The sequence below is a fragment of the Ictidomys tridecemlineatus genome, chromosome 5 (genome assembly GCF_052094955.1).
Source record: "Ictidomys tridecemlineatus isolate mIctTri1 chromosome 5, mIctTri1.hap1, whole genome shotgun sequence".
Taxonomy (NCBI): Eukaryota; Metazoa; Chordata; class Mammalia; order Rodentia; family Sciuridae; genus Ictidomys; species Ictidomys tridecemlineatus.
In genome coordinates, this window is record NC_135481.1 from 112,708,555 (window position 1) to 112,735,374 (window position 26,820).

General features: G+C 53.3%; 1 protein-coding gene across 4 annotated transcripts in view; it reads left to right on the forward strand.

Annotated features, from left to right (window-relative positions):
* Positions 1–26,820, forward strand: part of Rin3 (Ras and Rab interactor 3) — a 108,977-nt gene that overhangs the window by 47,348 nt on the left and 34,809 nt on the right. For all 4 annotated transcript variants that reach the window (XM_078050739.1, XM_078050741.1, XM_078050738.1 and 1 more), the window contains 2 exons: positions 20,376–20,448; positions 26,624–26,715. In XM_078050739.1, coding sequence (XP_077906865.1) covers positions 20,376–20,448; positions 26,624–26,715 — 165 coding nt within the window. The remainder of the gene's footprint in view (positions 1–20,375; positions 20,449–26,623; positions 26,716–26,820) is intronic.

Below are 26,820 nucleotides of genomic sequence, written 5' to 3' on the forward strand. Positions count from 1 at the left end.
GTAAACAGGTTTATACCAACACGTGAAAGACTAACACCATAGAACAGTAGTGTCCCCGGCCAGGGGAGAGTGCCTCTCCACGGGAATGAAAGAGAGTTCCCGTGTTAAGCGCGGGAATGTCGGGCAGGGCGGGGGCACCTGTCCTGGGTAAGCCTCAGTCTGACTGACAGCACCCTCCCCACACCCACCATGCACCCACACTCCCTGGGGGCCCTTGGAGGAGCAATAATCTCCCTCATCTGGAGTCATGGGCTTTCTTTCCCCGCTCCTTTGGATGAATAATTTTTTAAAATATATATATATATATTTTTAGCTGTAGATGGACACAGTCCCTTTATTTTATTTGTTTTTTAAGGGGTGTGGGGGATTGATACCAGGGCCTCACGCATGTTAGGCAAGCCCTCTACTGCTGAGCCCCAGCCCCGGCCCTGCGTGTGACATCATTCCAGCCTCTGTGCCTTTCACAGGCCAGTTTGTCTGCCTGGGCTTCCTCGCCCTTCACAGTGTGTTCTGTGTTTCCCAGGGTGGGCTGGAGGTTTCTGGGTGGGTTTGTGTCTGACAACACCTGTGGCCCCCACAGCCCAGGGAGAGTGAAGCATGTTGTGGGCGTGCAGCAAGCACTGGGTGTTTGATCAGCTGGTTAATGACACCTCACTCCTGTGCAGAGACAGCCTGGAAGGACTGAGAGGGTAGATGTCAGTACCCAGTGGACCCAAATTCGAATCCTACTCCTTTGTTTTCATCTGTTGGAAGATGTTGGTAGTTAATGCTCAGTCCTCTGTCTCAGCCTTGCCTTTCCCACCTGTGAAATGGACTTCAAATCAGAGTCATAATTAAGCGGACCTATATTCCATAGTGCCTGGCACATAATAGGTGCTCAGATAACATTTGTATGGACGGGGGTGGAGCTCAGTGGTGGAGTATGCGTTTAGCTTGTGCAAGACTCAGATCTCCATGTCCCCAGCATGTGATCCCCCCACTAGTTACTTGTCTCTCCTCCATCCCTAACCTCCCTCTTCCCATGTGGCATGAGTCTCAGGGTAGAAAAACCTGGGTTTGGCCCTGTGTGGCATACATGAGGCTGAAACTAGCCATTCTCTCCTAATAAGAAGTAAACATCTGAACATGCAGAAAAACCAACAATTCTAGATTTCTCAGGGCTGGGATCACAGGGTGGGACCACTGCCCCCAGGACGGGACAGACAACGAGCAGATGCAGAGTCACCACTTCCCAGAGCAGAAACCAGCAAGCAACACACTGGCTCTGGAATCCAAGCAGTGCCAGGTCACAGGAGGCTCTGAGAGGTGGACCTGTCCTCAGGGGGCCCTCGCTGTGGAGCTGTTTTTAAGTGAATCCGAGCATTCCGTTCCTTCAAAGAGACAGTTTTTCAGTAGAGCCTGACCTCCCTGTTTTATCAGAGAGCAACCGACCTGAGGATGAAAGGTCCCGTCCTGGCCATGCTGGCCCACAGAAAGGAGGAAGGCACTGGGCAGCACTTTGGTGCTCACCGTCCAGGGGCACAGGCTCACTGAAGGATGGATACTCCTGGGACACAGACTCTCCCGCCCCACAGCAGAGCAGGTCTGTCCACAGTTCTTCTGTCCACGGTTCCTTTATCCTGTTATCTAGTGCAGCATGTTAGCCATCAGGAAAAAAATCACAACAGTTTGAAGAGACAGAGTAAGACTTGGAATACACTCAAATATGGCAGAGAGGCAGGACTTATCAGAACTAGAATTTAAAACAAGGAAGATTAAGATGCTCAGGGCTCTGGTGGATGAAGCAGGCAACTGTAGAATAAATGGGCAGCATCAGTGGAGAAATGAGGCTCTAAGAGAGAACCAAAAGGAGATGCTGGGGGTCAAAACAGCCCGGCAGGCGAAGGACGTCTCGGGCAGGTTTAGACACAGCGAGGAAAGAGTCGGAGTTTGAGAATGTCACATTAGAGGCCACCTGCATTGAAAAGCAGAGAGAACAAGACCGAAAAACTACAACAGCGTACTTAAGACCTGAGGACAGTCATAACACACACCTGGGAATACCAGGAGACGACAGTGAGAAAGGTCGGAGGAGCTACTGAATGGCTGGGAATTCACTCAAGTTAATATCAGACACCAAACCACAGATCCTAGAAGTTCAGAGAATGCTGAGCAGGACACATCCCCCATGCCCCATCCCCCCCAAAAAACCCAAACAGACCTTGCCATATCATCTTCAAACTGTGGAAAATCAAATAAAGAAAAAATCCTGAAAGAAGCAATATAGGAAAAAAAAATATATATATATAAGGATTAAAACTAACTTCTCAGAAACAATGCAATAAATAAGAAAGTGGAAAGAAATATTTACACTGATTGGGGGGGACACCGAATGAGAATTCTGAACCCTGTGAAATCATCCTCCAAAAGTAAAGAAGAAATACTTGCTCAGACGAGAGAGAGAGAGAGAGAGAGAGAGAGAGAGAGAGAGAGAGAGAGAGAGAGAGAGAGAGAATTTGTTGCCAGTAGACATGACTTGCAAATGTTAGGATTTCTCTAGGGAGAGGAAAATGATAGAGGTTGGAAACTCAGATCTACAAGAAGAAAGAAAAGTCATCAGAGAAGGAATAAATGAAGGTGAGATTAAAATTTTTATTTTTTTTTACTTTTAAAAAAAATCTAACAGTTTATCCAAAATAATATCAGCAATAATATACATGACTGTAGGTGCATGTGTGTTTATGTATAAGCAAAATGAATGGCAGCAATAAGGGGTGGCAAGGAGGAACTAGGATTATTTTATTTATACCTGTGAAGCAGCATAGTTGTTTCAAAGTGGACTTGGCTTACTTGTAAATTGCAAGCTCTAGGGTGAAAACTAAAAAATAAAATAAATAAATAAATAAATAAATTTTATTGCTGATACCAATAAAGAAGATAAGATGGAATCATATGAACTGCTCAGTTAAAATTACAAAGGCAGAAAAGGAGTGGAAGACAAAAATTGGACCAAAAACAAGGACAATAAATAGAAAACAGTTACAGATAGTGTAGATGTTAATCCAGCTCTTTCATTAATGACTTTGAATGTCAATGGTCCAAATTACCAACTAAAAGATTGTCAGAATGGATCAAGAAACAAGGCCCAACTGTATGTTGTCTACAAGAAACCCACTTTGATTATAAACATGCCTATACATTAAAAGTAAATGGCTGGAGGGGCTGGGGTTGTGGCTCAGTGGTAGAGCGCTCGCCTCGCATGTGCAAGGCCCTGGGTTCCACCCTCAGCGCCACATAAAAATAAACAAATAAAATAAAGGTATTGTGTCCAACTACAACTAAAAAATATATTTTTTAAAAGTAAATGGCTGGAGAAAGGTATACCACACTAACACCAATCAAAAGAAAGCAGGAGTAGCTCTATCAATTTTGGACAGAGCAGATTTCAGACCAAGGAATGTTATTCCAGACCAAGGGATACAGAGGGATAGTTTATAATGATAAAGGTCAGTTCTCCAAGAAGACACAACAATCCTTAATGTGCATGTGACCAACAACAGAACATCTCTCAAGGCAAAACTGATGAACTGCAAAGAAAAATCAATCCACTTTCACAGTTGGAAACCCCAACACCCTGTATCAGATGTGGGCAGATCCAGAAGGCTGAAAGTCAGTAGGGACATAGTTGGGCTCCACACCACCATTTATCCACCCGATGTGATTGACATCTATGGACCACTTCACTCAGTGAGAGCAGTGTGCACATCCTCCTCAAGTTTATGTGGAACATTCACGAAAAGAGGCCACTTTCTGGGTTGTAAGAAGTGCCTTAACCAATTTGAAAGACAGAAATCATACCATGTGTGCTCTTAGGCTACAGTGGAATTTAACTAGAAATCAAAAAGTACTTGGAGATTAAGCAACAGGTTTCCAAATCACTTGTGGATCAAAGAAGAAATCTAAAGGGAATTTAAAAACACTTCCAAGTAAATGAAAATGAAGACACTGTTGATCAAAAAGTGTAGGATAGAGAGAAAGCAGCACCCAGAGGGAAATTTACAGCATCGAGTTTGTGTGTTAGAAAAAAATAAAACCTGGCATCATAGTTAGTTCTCTCCCCTAACTAGCTCTGGGAACTAAAGCCAGTGATTTGACTTCTGATCCTCATTTCCATCACCACGCTGTGGGATGCAGGGTACCTCCAGGGAAGTTGTTAGGAAGGACAGGAAAAAGAAATATGTGCACATGTTTTTGCATTCAGAAATGCAAGAGTGTGCTGAACCGCGCCGGGGGCGCGTGTGTGCATTCATTTGTGAATCTACGCGCCCAGCGTCCACGGAGCCCTGATTCGTGATAAGACAGGGTTCCCTGTATTCAGATGCTCAAGTCTGGCCAGTGAGGCAGAGCAGACCCTCGCAGCACAATGTGATCGGGGTCTTGTGATCAAGATGGATAAGAGAGGGCTGTAGGGGTAGCTCCACAGGCAGAGGTCCCTGCCTGGGCACACGTGTGGCGCTGGGCCTGAGTCTGCTCATAGGAGGTTCTCCTGGCATCTGAGTGGATGGGCAAGAGTGGAAGAAGGAGGTAAAGTGCCTCTGTGAGTCTCACAGCTTCCCTGTGTGGGGGCTCAGCGTGCACTGGAGATCGCCCTACATGGAGAACCCAGGAGGTGTTCCTGGGTGACTCAGCTCTGGGGAAGTTGTCCCGAAAGGGAAGTGGATTGGTTACCTCTGAGCAGTTGCTGGCCCACTTCCCAGATTTGCTTTGCTCTGGGAATTCCCAGGCAGCTTCAGTAGGGACTGGGTTAGAGCCAGTGTGTTCTTCAGCCAAGCCCTGGGTGGGTGTCAGTGAACTGGGTTTTCATGGTAACTTGCTGTGTGACCTTAGCAAGTCACTCAATGTCTCAGGACCTCCCGAGAGAAGGCGGCACCCCTGACCTTACCTGGCAAGAGAAAGATACAAAACACTTGGAAGGATAATGCCCACGCATTGGCTTGACCCCCAGTGTCCCGTACACTGAGATCAGAAAGTCTCCCCACAGCCTAGGAGAATATATGTCGCTCCGTGTCCAGGCAGCCCAGCTGAGCTCACGGGAAGTTGTCGCGTTGTTGTGCCTGTTCTACCAGCTTCTCCTTTCTGCGCAAACTTTAAGAAAGGAGTTGAAGCTGAAACCTTCTGGAAAGTTCCACAGAATTGGACTGTGGTGTCCCCGGGCCCTCTGTGTCTCTCCCCCTGGGCCATCCCAGCTTGTTGAGTCCTGGGCACTGATTCATCAGCAGGCCCAATCCCCCTGCGAGTGCTCAGGGTGCTCTTGGGGTCTCCTCTTGGTTTTCACAGAAGAAGCTTTTAGAGAACTTGCCCCAGAGAGATTTCCCCGTCTGGAATTTTCCTTTAATATAGTTCCCTGTCTGAGGCTGCCCTCAGCACCACAGAGGTAGATCTTCAGGTGAAACCCGGCTCTGCCATTGCCAGGCCCTGACCTCTCGGGGACCTGCTGCCGGGCAGGGACAGGGTGGCCTCGGCCCTCCGTCTTCACCACCTGGGAGCAGGTCCTGTTTTGCAGCTGAGAAAAATGACACCCAAGGAATAGCAGGGATTCAGCGCAGGTCTGCGGATGCCACCGGCAAAGCTCTTTCACTTGCACCAGGTGTTTGGGGTCTTAGCGTCCACATTCCTCATCCAGGGCCTCTCCAGGGTGGGGGGCGAGAGGGGAAGGACAACAGGAGAGAAGAGCAGATAATAATCAAGTCATTAAACTTGTTGCATGGTTTTGTCTTATCCTTGTCTTGTGTTTTTGTTCTGGTACCAGGGATTGAACCCAGGGGTGCTTAACCATTGAGCCACATCCCCAGCTTTTTTTTTTTTTAATTTTTATTTTTTGAGACAGGATCTCACTGACTTTGCTAAGTTGCTAAGACTGGCCTCCAACTGGTGATCCTCCTGCCTCGGCCTCCTGAGCTTCTGGGATGCCCCATCTCTTTTAGCAGGGGGTTTATTTAACAGAAACTTCGAATGACCTCAGAGCGTGGAGCTGAAGCTTGGAGGATATTCGTTGCAGACAGGTGTTGGTCAGAAAAGGGGGCAGGTGGGACTAGATGGCTTCAACGAGGACAGCCATGGGGAAGAGGTGGCCCAGGTTCCCTGGCTCTGCCTCTTGATGGCTGAGTGAAGGTGACTTTGTCTTTGGGCTGTGGTCTTGGTGGGTCCTGGAGTCAACTCCAACCCAGCAGTGAGAACCACCTGCCGGTGGTCTCTTCTGGCTTGGGAGTGAATGCCCTAGGGAATGGGCAGGGCTGTGAGTCAGGGTTGTGTGGGTTTCTGTTCTCGAGACTAAAAGGCTCAGGGGTCACTCCAGTTGAACTGGGCTGACTGGGCTGCGCAAAATAACCACACAAAAGACACAAATACCTTTTTCTTTGGGGTCGCTGTGACGGCTCCTCTGACCTTAAGGGTCTGCAGGAAGAAAGCGAGAGCACGTGCTGACCCCTTTTTATTGAGGAGAAGCTATTCAAATGAGGCAAGGGGCCAGGTTTCAGGGGGCTGAGTCTATCTTCATGATGTCCACTGTCAGCAGGTTGACTGACACCTGGGTGGGCCACACCCAAGGACACAGTAAGAGGAGGGGACACACACAAGGAAGATTCTATCCTAAACAGGGCAAGGGGTTATATTACAAAGGAACAGGTGAGCATAGCTTCACCCAAGGGGCTGCAGCAAGACACACTCATGCATGAGACACGGACCCTCGCATCCAGGAAGGGTGCCACATTTCTGTGACTGAGCGCCTCAGCACCCAGCCGGAGAGTGTAACTCAGTCACGTGTAAGGTTGGCCTCCCACAGGATTGGTTCCCTGGGGAGCTGTTGGTAAGCTCTGCCGGCACACTGTGCCCAGATGCCTCGTCTGTAACCAGGGATGGAAACACCCACCTGATAGAACCCATGGGAGGTGACATGTGAGAGCATTTTGTAAACCAAAGCATGACATGTGTGTGCATGTGAGATAGGAGGGGGTGCCTGTAACTTTTTACATTTCTTACATGAAGAAACAGGAAATAAGTTGGAATCTGAGTATGATACAGTAGAATCATAGGTCCCCAGGCCACCGGACGGATAATGTGAGAGCGCAGGCTGACCTGGGCGACACTTGGGATTGCTCACTGCTTCCTAGTGGAAGTCCCCGGGATTCTCCCTGGCTACAGCACCCTGAGGACCAGGGAGCCCTGTCACTCACTGAGAGGATGCTGTGGGGCATGCGCCATGGTTTTCTGTGGGAAGCAGCATGGCAGGGCTGTGGTGGGAAGAACCAGCAGACAAGCTGACTGAGAGTAGAAGTCCCATGTGTCCCGTCCCATGTGTCCCTTCCCACCTGGGTGAACGTGGACGGTCTCCTGAGCTTTTCCAGGCTCCGTGTCCTCATCTGTAAAATATGGGACCTCCCTAAGGGGGCTTGAGGGAGACCACCTCCAAGGGTAGACTGCCTGTTAGGTGAGCGTGATCTCTGCGTGCGCTCTCTCTCTCTCTCTCTCTCTCTCTCTCTCTCTCTCTCTCTCTCTCTCTCTCTCTCTCTATCTATCTCTCTCTCTCTCTGGGCCTCTCAGAACTTCACGTTTATACCAGGGACTTAGGACCCCAGCTGGACCCCTAGTCTGCCGCATCTGGCTCAGGGGGGGAGTACCAGAAACTCCCTCTGTGTAACCCAACCTAGAACATTCTCCCCCTGCTCTTCCTTCTCTGAGTTATGACACAGCCTCTTTATGGAAGCTCCTGGGTGCCGGGCTTTTGCTGGGCAGAGTGAGAGAGACCAGGGACCTGGAGTAAGAAGAGGTAAGCCTTGTGTATGAATCAACCTGATCTGCATGGCAACCCTCAGGTACCGACACCAGAGCGTTAAAGGTGACTGCCTTCTTCCAGACTTCCCCCTCGGGAGGTGGAGTCTGCGGCAGCCCCCTGAGTCTAGCTAGTCTGCGACCTCTTTGACCAACAGAATAAGGCACAAGTGACACTCTGCCAGTTCCATATGTAGCTTGGAGGAGAACTGGAATCTCCTGTTTGGGCTCTGGAAACTGAGACCCCCTGTCTTGGTCCCGGAGAGAGAGGCCTAGAGACCCTCAGGAAGACCCAAGAGGGAGTCAGGCCTGGCTGAATCCAGCCTTCCAGCTGTCCTGCCAGACACCAGGCACGAGCAAAGGCATCTCAGACTCTCCAGACCAGACCAAGTGACACGGCCAGTGCTCTATGGAGTGGTGCGATATTTGAGCTCTGCCCAAATTCCTGACCATAGATCAAGAGCTGTGGAATGGCTGTTATTTTAGGGCACTGAATTTTTCAAGTAAATTATGCAGCCATAGATAACCAGGACAATCATGACCCCATTTTACAGAAACGCAGGCACAGAGAGGCCCCGTGGCTGGCTCAGAGTCCCATGGTAGACAGCAGCCAGGCCAGGATTAACCACCTGGCCCCCACCAGCTCATGTGCCAAGCTCTGTGTGGCACTGATGGTGAGTTGAAAACATGCTTCTGCTCTCAGGGAAACCTCTGTCCGATTTCGAGATGCAAGAATCATGCATCCTGTGTAACTAAAGAATCAAATAAGATGTCCACTTATTGACTTAGTCGATTTCAGGCCACCAGGGATACAGAGGTGATTACCCTAGAACAATGTTAGCACTAGTGCACTCAGAGAAAGACCCCCCCCCCAAACACTGGCAGGGGTGAAACTCAGGGGAGCAGCTCTCAGGGGTGAGGAGGCTTTGGGGCTGCATCCTGAAGGATGGGGAGATACGTCCTGTTTGGGTGCAGAAGGAAGAGCACACGAGGCCGTGTGCTCAGCTGAGGTGCAGAGGGCAGGAAGCGGGCGTGTCCAGGTGGAGTTGGGGTGACTGGAATAGAGGGTGCACAGAAGGGGGGGTCGAGCAGAGATTGGGGGTCAGCCCGCCTTCTCGATGGCACTTTCGCAGTGCAGGGAGGGTGTGAGGCTGGACACAGGGGAGGCCAAAGACCCGAGGGAGTCCATGACTGCCACTGGGGTACCCTGGAAGAGATGGACCTAGTAATTATGGTGAGCGCTGGAAAGAGGGGACATTCTCCAGAGATTCTTAGGAGGAGAACTAACAGGCCTGGTCAGCAGAAATGGCTGAGGAGGGAAGAGGTGGCAGCACCACCCTAAGTGCAGGGAGGAGTCATGGGAGGGACATCGGCAAGGAGCACTGCCAACTTCAGTGTCTGGAGAGAGCCCACAGCACCCCCAACCTGGAGAGGACGGGCGCGTAGTAGTAGGTGCTCAGCAAAGAGTTGACAAATGAGGGCTGAGTGGGTCCCTAGGTCTGCGTCCAGGAACAGACGTAATGCCTTGAGCAAGGGGAGGCTGCAGAGCTGAGATACCGGCTCGACGCCCCTGCATCATGTTCTTCTTTGGGTGAAGAGACCCATGTCCACCCGTGTGCTTAGTCACCTGTCGGCTCTGGGTGGTAAACCTGCCATCTGGTGGCTAAAGGGAGTTGGAACTAAGTGCCCTGCCAGAGAAAGGGAGACCCCGGGCTTCTATCCGAGAACCTGGAGCCCTCATCCCCTGCAGCCACAAGGAACTTCCCACTGAGAGCTTTTTGCAGCAATAGTGGCATCCCCACCCTGGCCAGGGGCATTTAGAGTGACTTGGGACCATGCCTGGCCCTGTGCCTGCAGGGGTTTTGGTGGTGGAAGGGTTCTGCTCTGAATAACTCCTCTTTCTTCCCCACCTGCACTCGGAACCAGAGGGGAGAGGGGAGGAAGGTGGAGATGGGCCAGGTCAACCCTAACCCTATCGCCCCAAGCCAGTGTCCTAATTGAGCCCAGTGACTTTGCTCCTGGAGCTGCAGACTCCTGGCCGAGCAATGGCCGAGCAATGGCCCAGCCTGCCCCGGGTCCTAAGGCGGCCTCCTGAGCTGGGTATCCAGCATCATATGCATCTCCAAGCAAATTAGCCGTAGGTTGTCCTGAGACTGGCCCTTGTTCTTGGTCTCATGACTCATTCTGTGGCTCTCAGCAGCTCTGCATTGCTGGTCTGGAGGATGGAGTGTAATCCCTCTGAGGCTGAGGTCATGGTTTGGGGCCGGGTGAGCTTTGCCGTCTTCCACTGAATCCAGTTCCCAGCCTGATGTTGGCAGCCGGCAAGGCGCTGCATCCACGGCACTCCGGGCTCTGCCCGTGTCTCCAGGCACAGACTGCTTCCTCCTCCAGAGAAGCTCTGTGCACTTGAAGCAGGTCTCTCCTTGACCGCCCTGGCACTGTAGAATGTGGGCAGCCACCCTGGCCCCCGCCCACAAGGTGCCAGGAGCACTATCTCCTGGGTTTCGACACCTAACACCTAAGTATCCCTTGGGGGATCAATTTGCTCCTGATTGAGAGCTGCGGCTTTAGGGCTACCCTTCCAAAGTGCTGGCCATGAGCACGCAGCCACCAAGCACTTGAAATGTGGCTTGTCTGTTTGAAGTGGATTTTGGTCAAATACACCCCAGGCTCTGAGCACTTGGATGACAAAAAGAATGCAAAATATCTCAAGAGCAACTTCTTGGCATTTATGGTATTTGCCACACTGCTATCTGGGATAGGTAGATATGTGCATTGGGGTATACACATTCAGTGTTTTGGTCAGTGACGTCCACCCGCAGGATGGTACACACATAGAGCCCAGGTGTGCACTGGCTACCCCGTCTAGATTCACTGTAGCATTTATACAAAAGAATGGACTAAGGACACGTCTCTCAGAATGTACTCATTGTTAAGCACAACACAACCGCATTGGTAGAATATATTATTAGGATTAATTTTACCTGCTTTCCCTTACTATTCCTAATGATGTTATGAGATTTTTTTTTTTTCTGGGCTGTTCGTGGAATCCAGGGTCTCATGTGTGCTAGGCAAGTGCTCTGCCACTGAATTTACAGCCACGGCCTGAGAAATGGTCCTATTGTACGTGCACCTCACATTCTATTCCTCTTGGGTGGCGGCTCCAGCCCAGGGCACATGCTGGCTGGGGAGTTGGTCTTAGCTCTAGGCCACATCCTGGCACTCTTACTTCCTAGCTTAGTGACCCTCAGCAAGCCACAGAACCTCTCTGGGTCTCACAGATCTTCCTGGGGGTCAGTTCTTCTAGACCTTGGATCTGCGTTCCCCAGTCCTGGGCTGGGATGAACTTTGTAAGATCCTGAAGTTGAAGGTGGTGTTTTATGGGTGTTCTTGATGGGTCCTTCTGTGGCACGCAGTTCTGTTCTTCCTGTCAGGGTTGTGCCCAGGGCCACCTCCCTGCCCTCCCACCCCATCTCTCCCAGAGGGAGCAAATTGTTCTTTCTTAATGGGTGCAGTCAAAGACATCCCCGTGTCCCTGCGGTGTGCGCGGGGAGCAGGGGAGACTGCTTTCCCAGGTTTGCAGTTCACCTGGGACAACTGCTTCCACTCAGCATCTCCCGTCCACCCTCCACCTCCCTCCTCCCAAAGACCTCCCTGTCTCTCCTCTTGGTTTACTCTTCCCTGACACTTGGCAACTTGCAAATCTGTCCAATGTCCCTCTTGGGTTTTGGCATCTGAACTTATAAATGGAGCCTAGATGAAATCCCGCCTGCCCTGGGCAGCTTCCAAGAGGAGGGATCTTTTATTTTGGCATGAACAGCGTAGTGAGGGTCACCACAGTGCAGCGGCCCACGGGGGCTCGGCGACAGTGCTTTCAGTAAACACAAACCCTGTGAATCATAGGATATGGTACAAAACTGCCCTGGACCCAGGACGATAAAAAGAAATAAGTTCTGGGCCAGAGCCAGGCCTGTGAGCTCACCATGGTGTGGTGGCATCGTGCTCTGGGTGCAGGGTATACCCAGCCAAAGGGAGGGCCGGCAGCACTGCCCAGATAGGTCTCACCAGGGATAGCTGGAAGCCTATCAGGTGTCAGGGGAGGAGATCTGGCCCACAGGACAGGTGTCTCACTGACAGTGCGGCCGGGACAGTGAATTGCATTCCAGCGGGGCCTCTAGACACCCTCCCCCAGCTCCACACCACTCCTGAACAACAGCACCTACTGTGCTGGCTGATGGCACCTGGTCACGACTGGGGCACACGGTTGGGCCAGACAACCTCTGGGAGCCTCAGTTTCATCACCTATAAAATGTTGACAATGGAATCTCGATGATGATAAGAATACGGAGGCTGACCCAGCAGGAACCTAATAAGTGGCAGATGGAATCATCAGCATCCACCTGGAACACGTAACCCTCCATCGCTACCCAGGAGGAGCAAATCTACACTACCCAGGGCTGGGAAGTTGGGAGAAGAGGTCAAATAGTAGCAGACTGTGGAATTAGAATCCGGACTCCAGAAAGGACCAGAATTGAACCAGAAAGCGCCCAGGCTAACCCCCTCCTCACTAGCCAAGGCTGTATCTTCTCTGGGCCTCAGTTTCCCCCTCGGTGCAGGGGTGGAAGAGCTGGATCAGAGCTGCCTCTAAGGGCCCTTCCTTTCTGACTTTCAGTGCTTCCCTGTCCCTTGGTGAGCTGGGGCATTTGGAAGGGCCCTACTTGGACCCCTGGCCAGTGCTGGGTTCTCCCTGTCCCTTTCTCACCAGCCAATACATTCTTGAACCAGCGTCCTCTCCCAGCTGCCTGAGCCCTCACCACCTCCCACCCTCACCCCAAGTGTCCTATGTGGGGTGCAGCTACCCACGGGGACTTGGTAACTGTGCTCCCCCCAGAGCCCCTGTTGGGCACCACTCGGGCCTTTGCACCATGACAAACTGGGCCCAGGTGAGCCTCGCTTGCTCTCCCCGTCACCTGGCAGGTAGAGAAAGTAGGTCTTAGAGCGTCAAGACTCTGGCCTCATGGTGGGTGGTTGGTGGAATCAGGAACCCACACCTGGTCAGTACTGTCCAGATTTGGGCTCCCCCATGCTCCAGTCCTCACCTGGTCCTGTTTTCCCAAAGGACAGAGTTGAGGCACTGGGCAGCCCGGGAGTAAGTGTCCTGCTGATGGCCCTGGCAGCCTCTGCCTTCTGCTGGTTCCAGCAACACCCGCAGCTTGGTCTCTGGTCATCTTCTCTCAGGTAGAAAGAGGGCTGTCCTCCCAGCTCACAGGTGAGGTGGCTGCCAGAGCTGGACCTGAGCCCAGGGATCCCCAGGATTCCAGGGAGGTCACTGGCCTCCCCTTCCACTCCTGGGGAAGCTGTCTCCATTTGTTTCAGAAAACTGGGCCCGTGGGTGGACCTGGTGACAGCAGCACAGTGCTTTCTCCACCTCAGCTGCAAGCTGTCCAAGTGCTGGTTCCCAAGGCAACTGCAGTACCACTGGGCACAGCGGCCCCCACCAAAAGGCAACCGTGACCTTCAGAATGAGGAAGGAGTCTGCTCCTTGCAGTGGCCTGTAGGGGCCCCATGCTGGCCAGGGTTGGGAACAGTCCCTGGAAGAGCGCGCACTTCCTCCTTCCCCACCGCAGGCCGCTGACCGCAGCCTCCCTGGCGATTCAAGCCACGGTGACTTTATCCTCAGGGTTGGCTCTCGGCCTTTCCTGTCAGGACCCAGCGCAGTATCCAGGGCCCCTTTTAGGAAAGTGGGGGCTGGGGATGTGGCTCAAGCGGTGGCGCGCTCGCCTGGCATGCGTGCAGCCGGGTTCGATCCTCAGCACCACATACCAACAAAGACGTTGTGTCCGCCGAGAACTAAAAAATAAACATTAAAAAAAAAAAAAAGGAAGTGGGTCGGCAGCCATCAGGACAGAGAGGTGGGAGGATCAGGGGAGGTTGGTGCAGTGATGTCACATAAGGACCTTTGGGTAAGGCACGTCTCAGGCCCACCCCAAGCTCCCCCACCCCGATGTGATGGGGTCTCTTCCTCCTGCCTGCCCTCTGAGAGGTCAGCGGCACCACTAGCCCTGCAGGAGTGGCACCAGCCCTTCCCTGAGGCCCTCTGGTGACAGTTTCCTCCTGGGGCAGTTGTCAACCATCCCGTGCTCATCCCGTAGACGGGCACCGTGAGGCTGGTGACAGGCAGCAAACATGCCCCCTCCCCACCCAAAAGAGTCTTCGACTTTCCAGAGAGAACGAGTGGATTGTTCTGAATCTCTACCCTTAGGAAGCAGTTTCATATAGGTCCCCTGGACCAAGCCATTAGCAAAGTCCCTGCCACCCTTCTAACTATGACACCTCTTAAAGGGCCAGGTGGATGATTCCATTTACTTGAGATGCCCAGAAGAGATAAACACAGAAAGACCAAACAGAAGATAAGAGGAAGGGGGAACGGGGTGATGACTAATGGGTCCAGGGTTTCTTTGGGGGATGATGAAAACTGATTGTGGAGATGGTTCACACGGCTGTGAATTAGACTGAAAAACCTCTAAACCGTACGCTGTAAGTTGGAACAGTGTGTGGCATGTGAATTACGTCTTACTAGTAACTGAAAAAAAAGAGAAAAACCCTCAACATTAAAAACAAAGAACAATCCAATTCATAAATGAGCAAAGGATAGGAAAGACAGTAGGATGAATTGGACGTGACTTTCCTAGCTTCGTGAATGAAGGCACGAACAGTGAAACTCCCCATCATGTTCAACCACAAGAATGGGACATTCTACTCCATGCGTGTAGACTACGTCAAAATGCACTCTACTGTCATGTGTAACTAAACAGAACAACACTCCAAAAAATTAATGACAATATATGTCCTCATACATTAAAAAAAAAAAAGAATCAGACATTTTACCAAAGAGGATATACAGGTGGCAAGTTACCATATCAAAAGAGGTTCACTATCATCTGCCACCAGAGAGTGCAGATTAAAACCACAATGAGCTCTCCCTCATACCTACAGGATTGGCTAAAACAGAACAGGAACATGGGAGAGACGACCACCCACACACACTGGTGGGATGTGAATGGTCTGGACCCCCCAGAGAGCAGACTGGGGACTCAGACCAAAGATGGGCTCACCTTCTACCCAGCAGCCCCACTTCGGGGCACATATCCCAGGGAAATGGGACACACTGTCACACACAACACTACACACACGTGTCATGGCAGCTTTACAATAGGGACTAAAAACCAGACATGACCCAAGCGTTCTTCAGCTGAAGGAGACTAACCAAGCCAGGACGTGCGCACTGTGGAATATTCAGCAAAGACTGGAGCCGGCTGCCTGACACAGCAACTCAGAGGAAACTTAAGGAAATTATTCTGAGTGGGGAAAAAAAATCTCAAATGATATATACTTTGAGATTCCATTTAGCTGATGTTCATAAAATGACACAGCTCCATAGATGGCGAACACCGGAGAAGTGGCCTGGTGCTATGATTTGAATATGGCGTGTCCCCTTGAAGCTCAAGTTTGAATTTGGTCCCCACGGGGAGTTATGAAGAAGGTGGGAACTTCTGACGCATGGGGGAGTGGGGCGCTGCGGGAGGCGATGGATTAGAGGAGGTCATCAGGCGGAGCCCGTGATTGAATCCTGGGTGGCTTATCGGGAGACACATCCGTGTGCTCCCTGTCTCTCACCAGGGGAGACGGTGCACTGCCTGGGACCCTTCCAACAGGAAGGCGCTCACTAAGTGCCACCCCTTGCCCTTGACCTCCAGAGCCACGCACCACAATAAGCCTCTTTATAACGTACCCAGTCTGAGGTGTTGTGTTATTAGCTGAAAATGGATCAGGGTACTGGGGCTGGCAGTGGCAGGAGGGCAGACGTGGTACAGAGGGGAGGCATGCTGGAGCCTTGTGTGATGGTACTGGTAGATGTGTTGGTTGTGGTGGTTCATGTGATAAAACTGCACAGGAGTACATGCACGTGTGCAATTGTGTGCATGCTAAATTGGTGATGTCTGAATAAGCTCTGTGGATTGTACCAAGGCCGGTTTCCTGGGTTGGTACTCTCAATTATTTTCAATTATACACAATTACTCACCACTGGGAGGAACCCGGGGACAGCGCACAGGACTTCCCTGTACACTGAGGCTCCATAAGCATTTCAAAGTGAGGCATTTTATTCATAAAGAATGATGTAAGGATTTGAGAACTGGCGATGGGCCAGCACCATGCTAGGTGTTGGAGGTGCCCTGGAGAAAGAGACACAGGCTGTATCTGTCCTGGTCAGGATGTTGGTATTACTGAGCGACAAAACAATTTCTAAAAAGCAAAAAAAAAAAAAAAAACCAACTTCTCATAGCCGTCAGTTTTTCAGGAATGTTTCGTTTTGATGTTGAGGTTGTAAGTCCAGGAGCCAGCCTGCTTCTCTCCCATCCTCGGCTCAGCCTCGATGGTGAGCCCCAGGGTGACAGGTCAGGGTCACCTTCCCTGTGGGTGGAGCTAGGGTCTCAGTGTGATCCCCTCTGAGTGCACCAGCCTCAGCTGGCTGGTGCCCACGCTTGAGCCTTGCCCTTGGAAATGGATTAGATGGTGTCTGGCGCGTCCCCACCCAGGCTCTTCTGTGCCCCAGGGATTATACATAGTGTGGCCAACATGGAGACCTGCTGCCACTGGCACCTTGGTTGGGAGGGGCAGCTGGCTGCCTCTGCCGCAGGCTGTTGGCAAGGGCACAAGTGGGTACTGGCCATCCCTCAGACATGGCCAAAAGGTAATCTGACAAGGCAAGGGGTGACATGGTCCCCTTGGTGACAGGTGGCACAGGGAGCTTGTGAGGCTGAGCTCCTCCAGAGAGGACTCTGGAAACCACTCAGCTCTAGAGAAATCTGCAGACAGTGCGTGCACATTATAAAAATCCCAGAAAAACCTAATGCAGGAAGTAAAATTGGTCCGATCTTTGCAGGTGTGTGTGTGTGTGTGTGTGTGTGTGTGTGTGTGTATGTTCTCTTTTTAGATAATAGTTTTTTTTCAGAAGTGTTTACTGAATGTGTTTAATACCATGCATTTTGCTTATTTGAAGTATGCAGTTTGGTGGCTTTTAGTGTATTCACAGAGTTATGTGACCATCGCCAGACAATTTAAGAACATTTTTATCACCCAAAGAAGGAGACCGCGTGCCACACAATGGCATGAGTACACCTAATGCCACTGAACTGTACGCTTTAAATTGGCCCAAATGCTAAACGTCATTCATAGTTTACCATAATTTTAAAAACCCTTTAGCTATCACCCCTTATCTCTCCTCCCCAACCCTAAGCAACCCCAAAGTCCCTTCTTTGCCTTAGATGGGGTCCCCCTTTGGCTTCAACACCAGAGGCCCATTCACCCCTCTGTCCTTTGCAGGCCCATGCTGAGCTCTGCACAGGGGATGGGAAAAGTGAGACCCTAGTCCCACCCTCTGCCGGTCCCCAGCCTGGTAGTCTGAGGAGCCCTGCCCCTCCCTCTTGAGGTACACACGCACTGTGGGACCGTGCTGTGGGGACAACGCCCTGTGGGTGGCTTTCCAGAGAGGGCGGGATCAGGAAACAGGTCTGTGGGGCAGAAAGGCCTGGAACTGAGCCCTAACACAGAGAAGGGCAGAGAAACGGTGGGAGTAAAGGCCAAGGAGGCAGCATCCAGAGGGAGGGAGGGGGAGGTCCAGCCCAGGGACAAGGTGCTGAGCCAGAGCCAGATGTGAGGCCACGTGAGGCAATGACGCCCACCTCCAATCTGCTGTCACCACCATGTCCTACTGGCTGCCGTTTCCCCTGATGGAAGTGTGGCTGCCATTCGCAGAAGCTCCGGGGATGCTTTGTTTCATGCTGACGAGGTGGCCTGTTAGTTTCCCATGACCGCTGTGACAAAGACCACAACTACTTAAAACGGGGGACATATATGGTTTTGCAGCTCTGGAAGCCAGAAATCTGAAATCAAGGTGCGAGCAGTGTTGCTTCCCTCCGGACCCCAGAGGGAAGGCCCATGGGCCACATGGTGGGAGGGCTAAGACCCTGGCCAAGGCCCCTGTGCTCCTCTGGGGTCTCCCTCCCAGACACTCTTATTGTAAGCGTCCTCCAGTCTCTCAGACGATGCCCCATGCACACACTGCTGGGTGCCTAGTGGTGCAAGAGGCCCACCCCAGTGTGCAGGTGCTGGTGTGGCGTGGCCTGATGTGAAGGATACTGTCGGCGTGGTCAGGCAGGGGTGGGGGGGTGGAGGGACGGGGCGTGGCCAGGGAGAGGGGTAGGGGGTTGGGGCTGGGGGCAGGGACAGGGGGCAGATGGTGGGGGCAGGGGACAGGAACTTGGGGTAGGGACAAGGGCAGGGGACAGGGGCAGGGGCTGGGGGTAAGGGGCAGGACAGGGGGTGGGGGGTCGGGGGCAGAGGCAGGGGACAGGAGTAGGGGACTGGGACGGAGAGCGGGGACAGGGCCTGGGGCCTAGGGCTGGGGGCAGGGGCAGGGGCTGGGGAAAAGGAAGTCCGGCTGACAGAGAGGAGCAGGAGCCACGCCCACTGCTGTGGATCTACAATCTACAGTTTTCACAGTGACACTGCGAGCCAGCCTCTGTGCCCAGGACCGTGCCAGGCTACAGAACCCAGGGAGGCCTGGTCTCTGTGTGAGAGCAGAGGCTGGGGAACCAAGTCTAAAGCCACGGGCACTGCTGGTGGAGACAGGGGGCAGGCTCTGTGTGAAGTGCCAGGGGTCCCAGCAGCGGGTGGCTACCCTGGTCCTGGAGGAATCCGTCCTATAAGGTCAGCCCTTGGCCCCTGGCCAGGGAGAGCTGCTAACTGTGGGGCACCCAGGGCACGTGAGATGGGACTCTGTGCCCCCTCGAGGGGTCCGTGAGGAGGAGCCATCTCATCTGTTTTCCAGATGCAGCAGCCTCTCTACCTCCTGCCGTCACAGGGGTCTTTTGGGCCCTGCCTCCCTTGACCACTCTGGAGAGGATTGGTGACATACCAGAGGCAGGCACTAGGTGGTGCTGGGCGCCCTGAGGCCACCCCCACATCCCCACCAGTGAGAATCCACCAAACGTGGAAACACCGTGAGCTGGAGTTTCTCAGACTTGGGTCATTTGCAGGCATTCTCCAAATCCTTCCTGTGCTGGCAGCTCTTGAAACTGTCTTGTCGAATGTTTTTATCTGATCTAATGGAAAAATATGGTCTCTTCACCATAAATAGATAAATGTACATTTTTTTCATTATGTGAACTTACATACCTGTAAGCTCAGCAGCTTGGAAGGCTGAGGCAGTAAGATAGCAAATTTGAGGCCAGTCTCAGCAACTAAGTGAGGCCCTAAGCAACTTAGTGAGACCTCAACTCAAAAAAAAAAAGGGCTAAAGATGTGGCACCCCTAGGTTCTATCCCCAGTACCCCCCCCCACCAAAGTCATGTGAACTGTTGAGAACAGTGTTTAGTATATAGCAGGAAAGCAAATACAGAAGTGAAGCCATTCAAACAGAATATGTTGGTGTGTGCAGCCCTTCACCATCTCCAGACCTCCAGCATATGACAGTGCTGTCCCAGGCTTTGAGAACTGGCATCACCTAGATGTGTGTGTCTTTGGAAGGGCTCTGTCCCTTTGCAGGAAGAGGAGCCGAGGCACTGAGAGGTAAAGGGACATGCTTGGAGGCCACGTTGCCAGGCCCAGAAGCTGGCTCCTGCCTTCCCCCTGCCTCTCACGGAAGCTGGAAGGATCTCGGAATTGTAACTCGTCTGTGATATTCACGTGTTCCTTCAACCCCACGATTGTCCAGAGAAGTTCAAATCACCCATGGAGCCTGTGGGACACCGGTGTGAGAGTTAGGTGTCACGGGGTGGTGCTGCTGGCACCACCAGTGGCCCAGGAGAACTCCGACAATCCACTGAGCTTCTCTGGGTCCCTTGGCCTGTGGCTTGGAAGCAGGGCACAACAGGGTCCCTTGTTCTCCACCAGTCAGTCCATCCCCAGCCTCAGGCACCCTCTGCCATACCCTAGCACCTTGCACCTGCACAGATGGGATCCCAGGCCAAGCGTTTCCATCCCTCTTGCCAGTCAGGGCTGTAAAATACCAGGGTCACCCTCACCCCAGGTGGGCAGTCCAATCAGGTTAGGTGGCAATAAGTCCTCGGGACTTTGGCCCCACCTCAGCACCCCTGGACCACGGCATCTCCCAGGTGCAGAACTGGGCAGCGTCCCTCCCCTCATGGTCCTCAGAGTTGCCAACTCTAGGCTATTCCTGGGGAGGACTCTCATTAATTACATGCTTCATTCATTCTGCTTTTGCAATGTAGAATCTTCTGTGTATTTTGCCAAAAATGATGGGTGTGTATTAGTCAACACCAGCTACGATAATAGGTATCTCCTGAACCCTTGAATCCCATTTCTCACTTAAGGTTCCGTGAGCAGCGCTGTGTGTGGGGCTGTCGGGGACAGGCATGTGGGAGTACCAGGGCCCACCATGAACATGGCAGGTGTGGGCCACCCCCGTCCACCTTCGAGGAGTCACCACTTCCTGCCCCCCTGGTCTTTGGTGGACACTCACCCGGGCCTTTCTCATCTCTCCCCAGTATTGTACCTGGAAGGCTCCGTTCTTGTGTTTGAGGACATCTTCAGACTGGTCGCATTCTACTGTGTCAGTAGGTGAGTAGACCCCGCCCCACAGGAGGGCCTGAGGAAGGTCTTTCCCTCCTCGTTTTAAGGGTGGACTGTCGCAGACGTCCACCTGCTGCAACCCCCATCTGGAGACAGCCCGGGCAGCCTTGGTGTCCATGTCAAGCAGAGGGGAGATCACAGAGAAGCCCCAGAGGCAAGGGTGTGGCCCAGAGGATGCAGAGAGAGGGGACAGTCCCTTGGCTTTGCCTGGATAAACACAAGGCAGAGGTGTTAGCTCTGGTGCTCTCTTGGACCAGCTGCTAAGAGTGCGCCTCACCACCCCTGCCCTCGGGCCCCCAACTCCCAGTGTCACCAGCGTCAGGGCAGCGTGGAGTCCTGCGTGGCCCTCATCTAATGAGAGGGACTGCAGCCTCTTCACGGAGGCCGTTTTGGTTACTACGCAGCTGCTGGGTGGAGCAGGTGTCACCACCCTCACTACAGCGCCATTCATTCAGAACTGGTTTCAGACCAACAAGATTTAAAAATACATTTGGGTGCAGAGGTGGGGCTGGTGTGTCGGTGTCCCAAAGCAGCCCAGGACTCCAAGCTGCCTCCCGTGAAACCTGTGCTCCACCTGCAACCTTCCCCACCCACCTGTCAGGACCCCCGGGCCCCATGGGCAGGCCCTGCCATAACAGCCAATGTCAACATCTGCCACATGGGGGCGCTCGCCAGGCCACCAGCCCTGGGCGAGCTCGTTCTAAACTCATCTTTGACATCCTGCCAGCAGTCCCCGAGGTTCCCCATGGAGCTCCCCATATCCCCATTTCACAGCAAGGCAACCCCAGCCTCAGCCTGACCCCGTGGGCAGCTCCACAGTAGACCTCGGACAGTCCCACCCGAGGACAACAGGACTGAGTGTCCTACTCCCCGGCCACCCTGCGGGCTCCTGGAGCCGCGGCTGCGGCTGTTCCCAGGCAAACATGAGGCTCCAGGATGCCAAAATGAGCCCCGAGGGTCCCATGTGCCAGCTCTCAGGAGAAGCCCCACGGTGGCTGGGCAGCAGGTGTGCAGAGGTAGTGAAAAGACCCAGGGCTGGGGGTGGGGGAGGCTAGCAGGACCCCACAACCAGCCCCCAGGGATTGGGCATCTGCATCGCATCTGGCTCTGTGTCGGGCACTGCCCACAGAGGTCTTCTAAGCCCTGCAACAGCAGTGTCCACAGCACAGGGACTCCTGCCCCTAGGATCTCTGGGAGGGGCAGCAGAGCAACTGGCACCAAGCACCCAGGAAACAATCGAGCAAGTTCTCATTGCTGTCGTAAGTGAGGGAACTGAGGCCGGGTGTGGCTGGCCCTGGGTGGCACAGAGTTCCGAGCTGGGTTTGAACTAAATCTGTATGACTCCTGCGTCCAACTGCTTCTGTGAACAGAACCTGCTGTACCAAGGTCACAGCTGAAAGGATGCATGTGCTGCCCCCTGCAGCCCCTCCCTCCATAGCTGGAGACGCGGGGTCCTCCTGTGGAGGAGGGGACATGGGAGGCAGCCAAGGATGGCAGGAAGAGGATTCCGGGCAGGGGAAATCAGCTCAGGAGAGCTCCACGGGGAGGGAGGGATATGTGGAGACCAGCTAGGGGCCACTGCAGCCATCCAGGCCCTACAGGGAGGCACTGCCCAAGAGGGGTGGGGGCAGCCACTGCAGAGCAGAGAGGAGGCGTGGGGGAGACCAGGAGATGTGGGGGTTCTGTCCTGATGACACCTTTGGCGAACACTACTGTCACTGCGCCTGGAAACCTCTGGTTGATGACCAGTTGCTCAGAAGTCTTGGTGGCCCAGGATTTGAGAATGGCATCAGAAATTGGGGCTGGGTCTTAACAGGACCAAACCCTGAAATCTGCAGAGTCTGACTTTAGCTCAGGTACTTAGCATCAGAATCAAACATACTGCCAGGCGCTCAGGTGGATGGTGCCGTAAACCCCTCTAAGGGGTTAGGAAGCCAGCCTGGTGGGTCTGCTCAGCTGCTTTTCTTTTAAGGAGAAAGGAAACTGGGCTAGAACACAGAGTGTGTCTCGCGGGGTTGAAACAGTCTGTGTTGCTAAACTTTTAGTTGTGAGAGTGTGCATGGGTGGAGGCACGCTGCTCTGTGATGTCAGAGGCACCCCTAACACAGTCCTGGTCGAAAGTGAGAGGCACCAGCTGCAACACGGGTCTCCACAGCTGGGTGTTGGCACCTGGAGGGTCCCCAGCCGACCCTCCACGGTGTGAGAGAAATGTTAGAGCGTTCATTCTGAAAATCCCATTTTTAATTTCTATTTTCATGAGTGCCTTTTAATAAACTTGATAGTTTAGGAGGAAACCCACGCACACACCTGGAAGTTTGCTTAGTGTTGATATTTCTTGATGCCTCTGCTTTAAGGTCCCTGATTCCCACCCATATCTTCCCCACCCAAGGCAGTGCCCCTTAGGACCCCCTTGTGAGCTGTTTACAAACATGGATTCAGTGGCTGATCAGTGGTCATGTTCTCACCTAGCATGTGCCAGGTCCTGGGTTCGAACCCTAGCACCACACACACACACACACACACACACACACACACACACATACTCACACTCGTGGCTTTGTCCCCAGACCTGACGCTGGGCACCCTCAGGCTCAGGTATGGGAATCCACAGTTCCCATAGCTCCCTGGGGAATTCCAACGCTGGCCGTCTGCAGAGTGTGGACAGGTGTCTAGGACACAGTGGCGTCCCTCCAAAGTGTCTAGGCCTTTGAGGTTTTCGCTTGTCGATGAGGGTTTAGCAGCTGCCCACTGCCCCTGCAGGGCTGTCCTGGCACTGTCCAAGGCCTGAGGACTTGGATTTGGGGTGACTGAGCCGAGCATCTCAGCCAGTTCTGAGCCTGCCTCCCCCTCACACCCTGCAACCTGGGCAATGTGATGCCACTGAGCAGAAGACACCACTAAGGCCCCCCGAGGGCAGGGCAGAGGAGTGGGTTTGGTCAGAACTGGGGAGGGAGAGCCAGCTGCCCTGTTAGCCTGGGACAGTCTTGAGGAATGGGGTCCATTTGGCAAACTCTGTCATTTCTCAAATGCATACGTGTGGCCAGCAGGCCTACCCCCAGGGAGCTACCCCATAGAAGCACTCACCTGGGCAGAAGGGTCACGTGTGGGGCTTGCTCTTCCCAGGGTTGTGTGATGCCATAAAAATTTAGAAATCACTTCTGTGCTAAAAGCCAGTGGAGTCTCGGGGCTGAGACCCTGGACCCTGGAGCCAGTCTGCCTGCGTTCAAGTTCAGGTTCTGACACTAACAGCTGTGGGATGGGGGCAAGCACTAAGCCTTTCTGTGCCTCAATCTTCTTAGCTATGAGATGGATATAGGAGCTACTTTGTGGAGCTGTTGAAAACATTTGAAAAGCTTGTCTATGTAAAGTGCTCAGAAGAGCACCAGGGTACAGAGCAAGTGCTGTGTTAGCATTAACGAGAGATTAAAAAAAAAAAAAGTTTAAATGTCCATCAAAAGAAGAAAATAGCGGTGACCATATTGGAATACTCCACAGCACAGAAAAAAAAAAAAAGGTCAGTATACATGTATGGACTTGTGAAATGTTCTCTTGCTGCAGCTTTACCATTGTGCAAGAGAGCTGCAGAGAATATGTATAACGTAATGCCATTTTGTGTGTGTGTAAATGCACAGAGAAGGACAAAGGAGGGTACACATGTACACCAAGGGTTGGTATTGAGACTCTGACGAGGGGAGGGCCTGCTCATTTTATTTGAAGCACTTTTGTATTGTTTAACTCCATTACAGTGAATATGTTTCTTTCCTAATTTAAATGAAATCTAGGTCTAAGGGTGTAGCTCAGTGATAGAGCATATGCTCGGCATGAGCAGGGCTCTGGGTTCTGTCCCCAGTGCTGCAAAGAAAAACAGAAATCTAACAGTTTAAAACTTGGAGATGAGCCAGGTGTGGCACACACACCTGTAATCCCAGCAACGTGGGGGCTGAGGCAGGAGGACTGCAAGTTAGAGGCCAGCCTCAGCATTTAACAAGATCCTGTCTCAAAAGAATAAAAAGGGCTGGGGAAGTAGGTCAGTGACTGAGCACCCCTGGGCTTCATCCCCAGTACTGACCAAAAAAAAAAAAATGATAATGGTTCTACCTCATGGATTGTTGTAAAGATGAAGTGGGATAACATCTGAAAAGCTCCATTAATGATAGTTCCTTTTCTCTTAAAAAAAAAATGTAAGTGGCTTGTGAATTGGCTGGGTGGGCTTGGGCAAGTCTCTTGACCTCTCGGAACCTCTGCATCCTCAACTGTAGCACAGGGGTTCCCACCTCCCCGTCTGGTCGCTGTGACATAGTAGAATGGTATCCTGGGGCATGAGGCTGGAAAGCGCCTGCCCACAGAGGCGCTCAGCAGACACCCACGCCTTGCACGTGCCCTTCCTGGATGGGAGGCGGTGACGGGTGGAGTGCCGAGCTGGTGGCGGAGGGGAAGCAGAGATGGATGAAACCCTCAGCAGCCACCGTGGGGGGAGGAAGAGGTCCTGGTGTGGCCTTGAGGGACTCGTAGAATCTAAGCACATGTGGGTGGAGGGGACGGGCTGCTGTCCCCACTCCATGCCAGCTCAGAAGTGGGAAGCGGGCCAGTGGCACTAGCTGTGGGACATTGAGCATGACCTCCTGGGAGGCAGCGGGAGGCCCTTGCAGATGTTGGGGGGTGAGCTGGAGAGATGGCACAGGGACCAGACCGGGAGGCCCTGGACGTGGGGTTTGAGGCACCCCTGCCTCTGCAGCAGGGGCTGAGGACAGAGAGAAGTGAAAAATGCCCAGCGTGGGGCGGGCAGCGCCAAGCTGGGTGACCTCTGCGGACCGTCGTACATACACTGTAGGTGATAGAGACGGGACGCCAGCATCGGGAACCCTGCGGGATCCAGAATGGGGCCCTTGACAGGGGGCCTAGGCGGCCTCTGGCTTCCGAGAGGGTCACACCACAATGACAGTGAAGGAGCTGAAAGGATCAGCTGGAGGCCTGTTCCATGGGACACAGCATGACCTTGAGAGCAGGCCTGGGACCTCCCGCCATGCTCCGCTCATCATTTCCATCCACAGAATGGACTCCCAGTGCAAGCACTTCCAGCCCCCCACCCCCACCCCAAAGCCGCATCCACACCTCAGGCTCAGGAGTGTCTGGGGACCTGCCAGCCCATCCCCCAGTCTGTGCCGCTCTCTCCCGGGCAGTACCTGTCTGCATGAGACCAATGACAAACAGTCTGCAGGGCATGGGGACCTGGGCCGTTGCCCCATCCAGCCAGGAGCCACCAGGGGAGGCTCTCCTTGGAGAAGGGTGGAGGGGATTTCAGTGTTGGAGGACAGGGCTTGAGCCAGGAGCGGGAGCAGAAGGCTGATCCTCATGGCAGCTGCTGGGTCTCCAGGTCCTGTCCTGCGTCCTCTCCTTCCTGTATGATTCCCATCCTCAGGGGGCAGGAAGTGGCCTTAGGGCAGCCGGAGAGCAGGATGAGCTGGAAAGGGGGCTGACAGCCCTGAGCCATGGAGTGGGCATAGAGGTGGGACCACCCAGCCTGGCCCCAGCAGTGCCACAGCACCCCCCACCCACCCAGAGGGACAGCCTTGGGCTGGAAGTCAGCAGTGTGGGGTCCGCCATGCGACCTTGACCTATCCTTTTCCCTCTCTGGGCCTCCGTTTCCGTCTGTCTGAATCTCCTCTGCAGATCTCAGGAGGGAGCCCTGACACCCCCCACACCCCACACCCCACCCCCACCCCCCCCACCCCCGTTCAGACCACAGGCCTGGGTAGAGCCAGCTGTTGCGTGCTGAGCAGGGCTCCTGGCTGCTCCTGCAGCGTGACCCCATGTGGAGCAGAGGGTCCGAGGGCAGCACAGAGTTGGGGGGGGGGATCAGCCCTTTCCCCTGGGTGGCACCTTTAGAGGAAACCTAGACCAGGGAAAGCAGGGAGGAGCCAGCCCCGCCCACCTGGGCTCTCCCACATCTCCAGGTTCCTGGGCTGGCAGGACCTGGACCTGCTGGAATGCCCCTTGGCCTCAGCCTCGCTCGGCTCAGGGAAGTTTCTGGTCTGAATGGAGAACCCAGCCGCTGAGATGCAGGGCTCCTCCCACGTGGGCTGCATCTTTGGCTGAGAAATCAGGGGGAGGGACACAAAGACCCCTCCCCAGACGTGACCTGTGGCCCCTCGTGTCTTCACAGAGATTTACTGCCCTTCACGCTGCGGCTGCCCCAGGCCATCCTTGAGGCCAGCAGCTTCACGGACCTCGAGACCATCTCCAACCTGGGCCTGGGTAAGTGCTCCCCATGGAACCAGGAAAGCAGGTGGCAGGTGAGGAAACAGGGCCCTAGCTCGGTGAGACCAAACTGGACCTGGAGTCCAGTCATGAGACCACCCC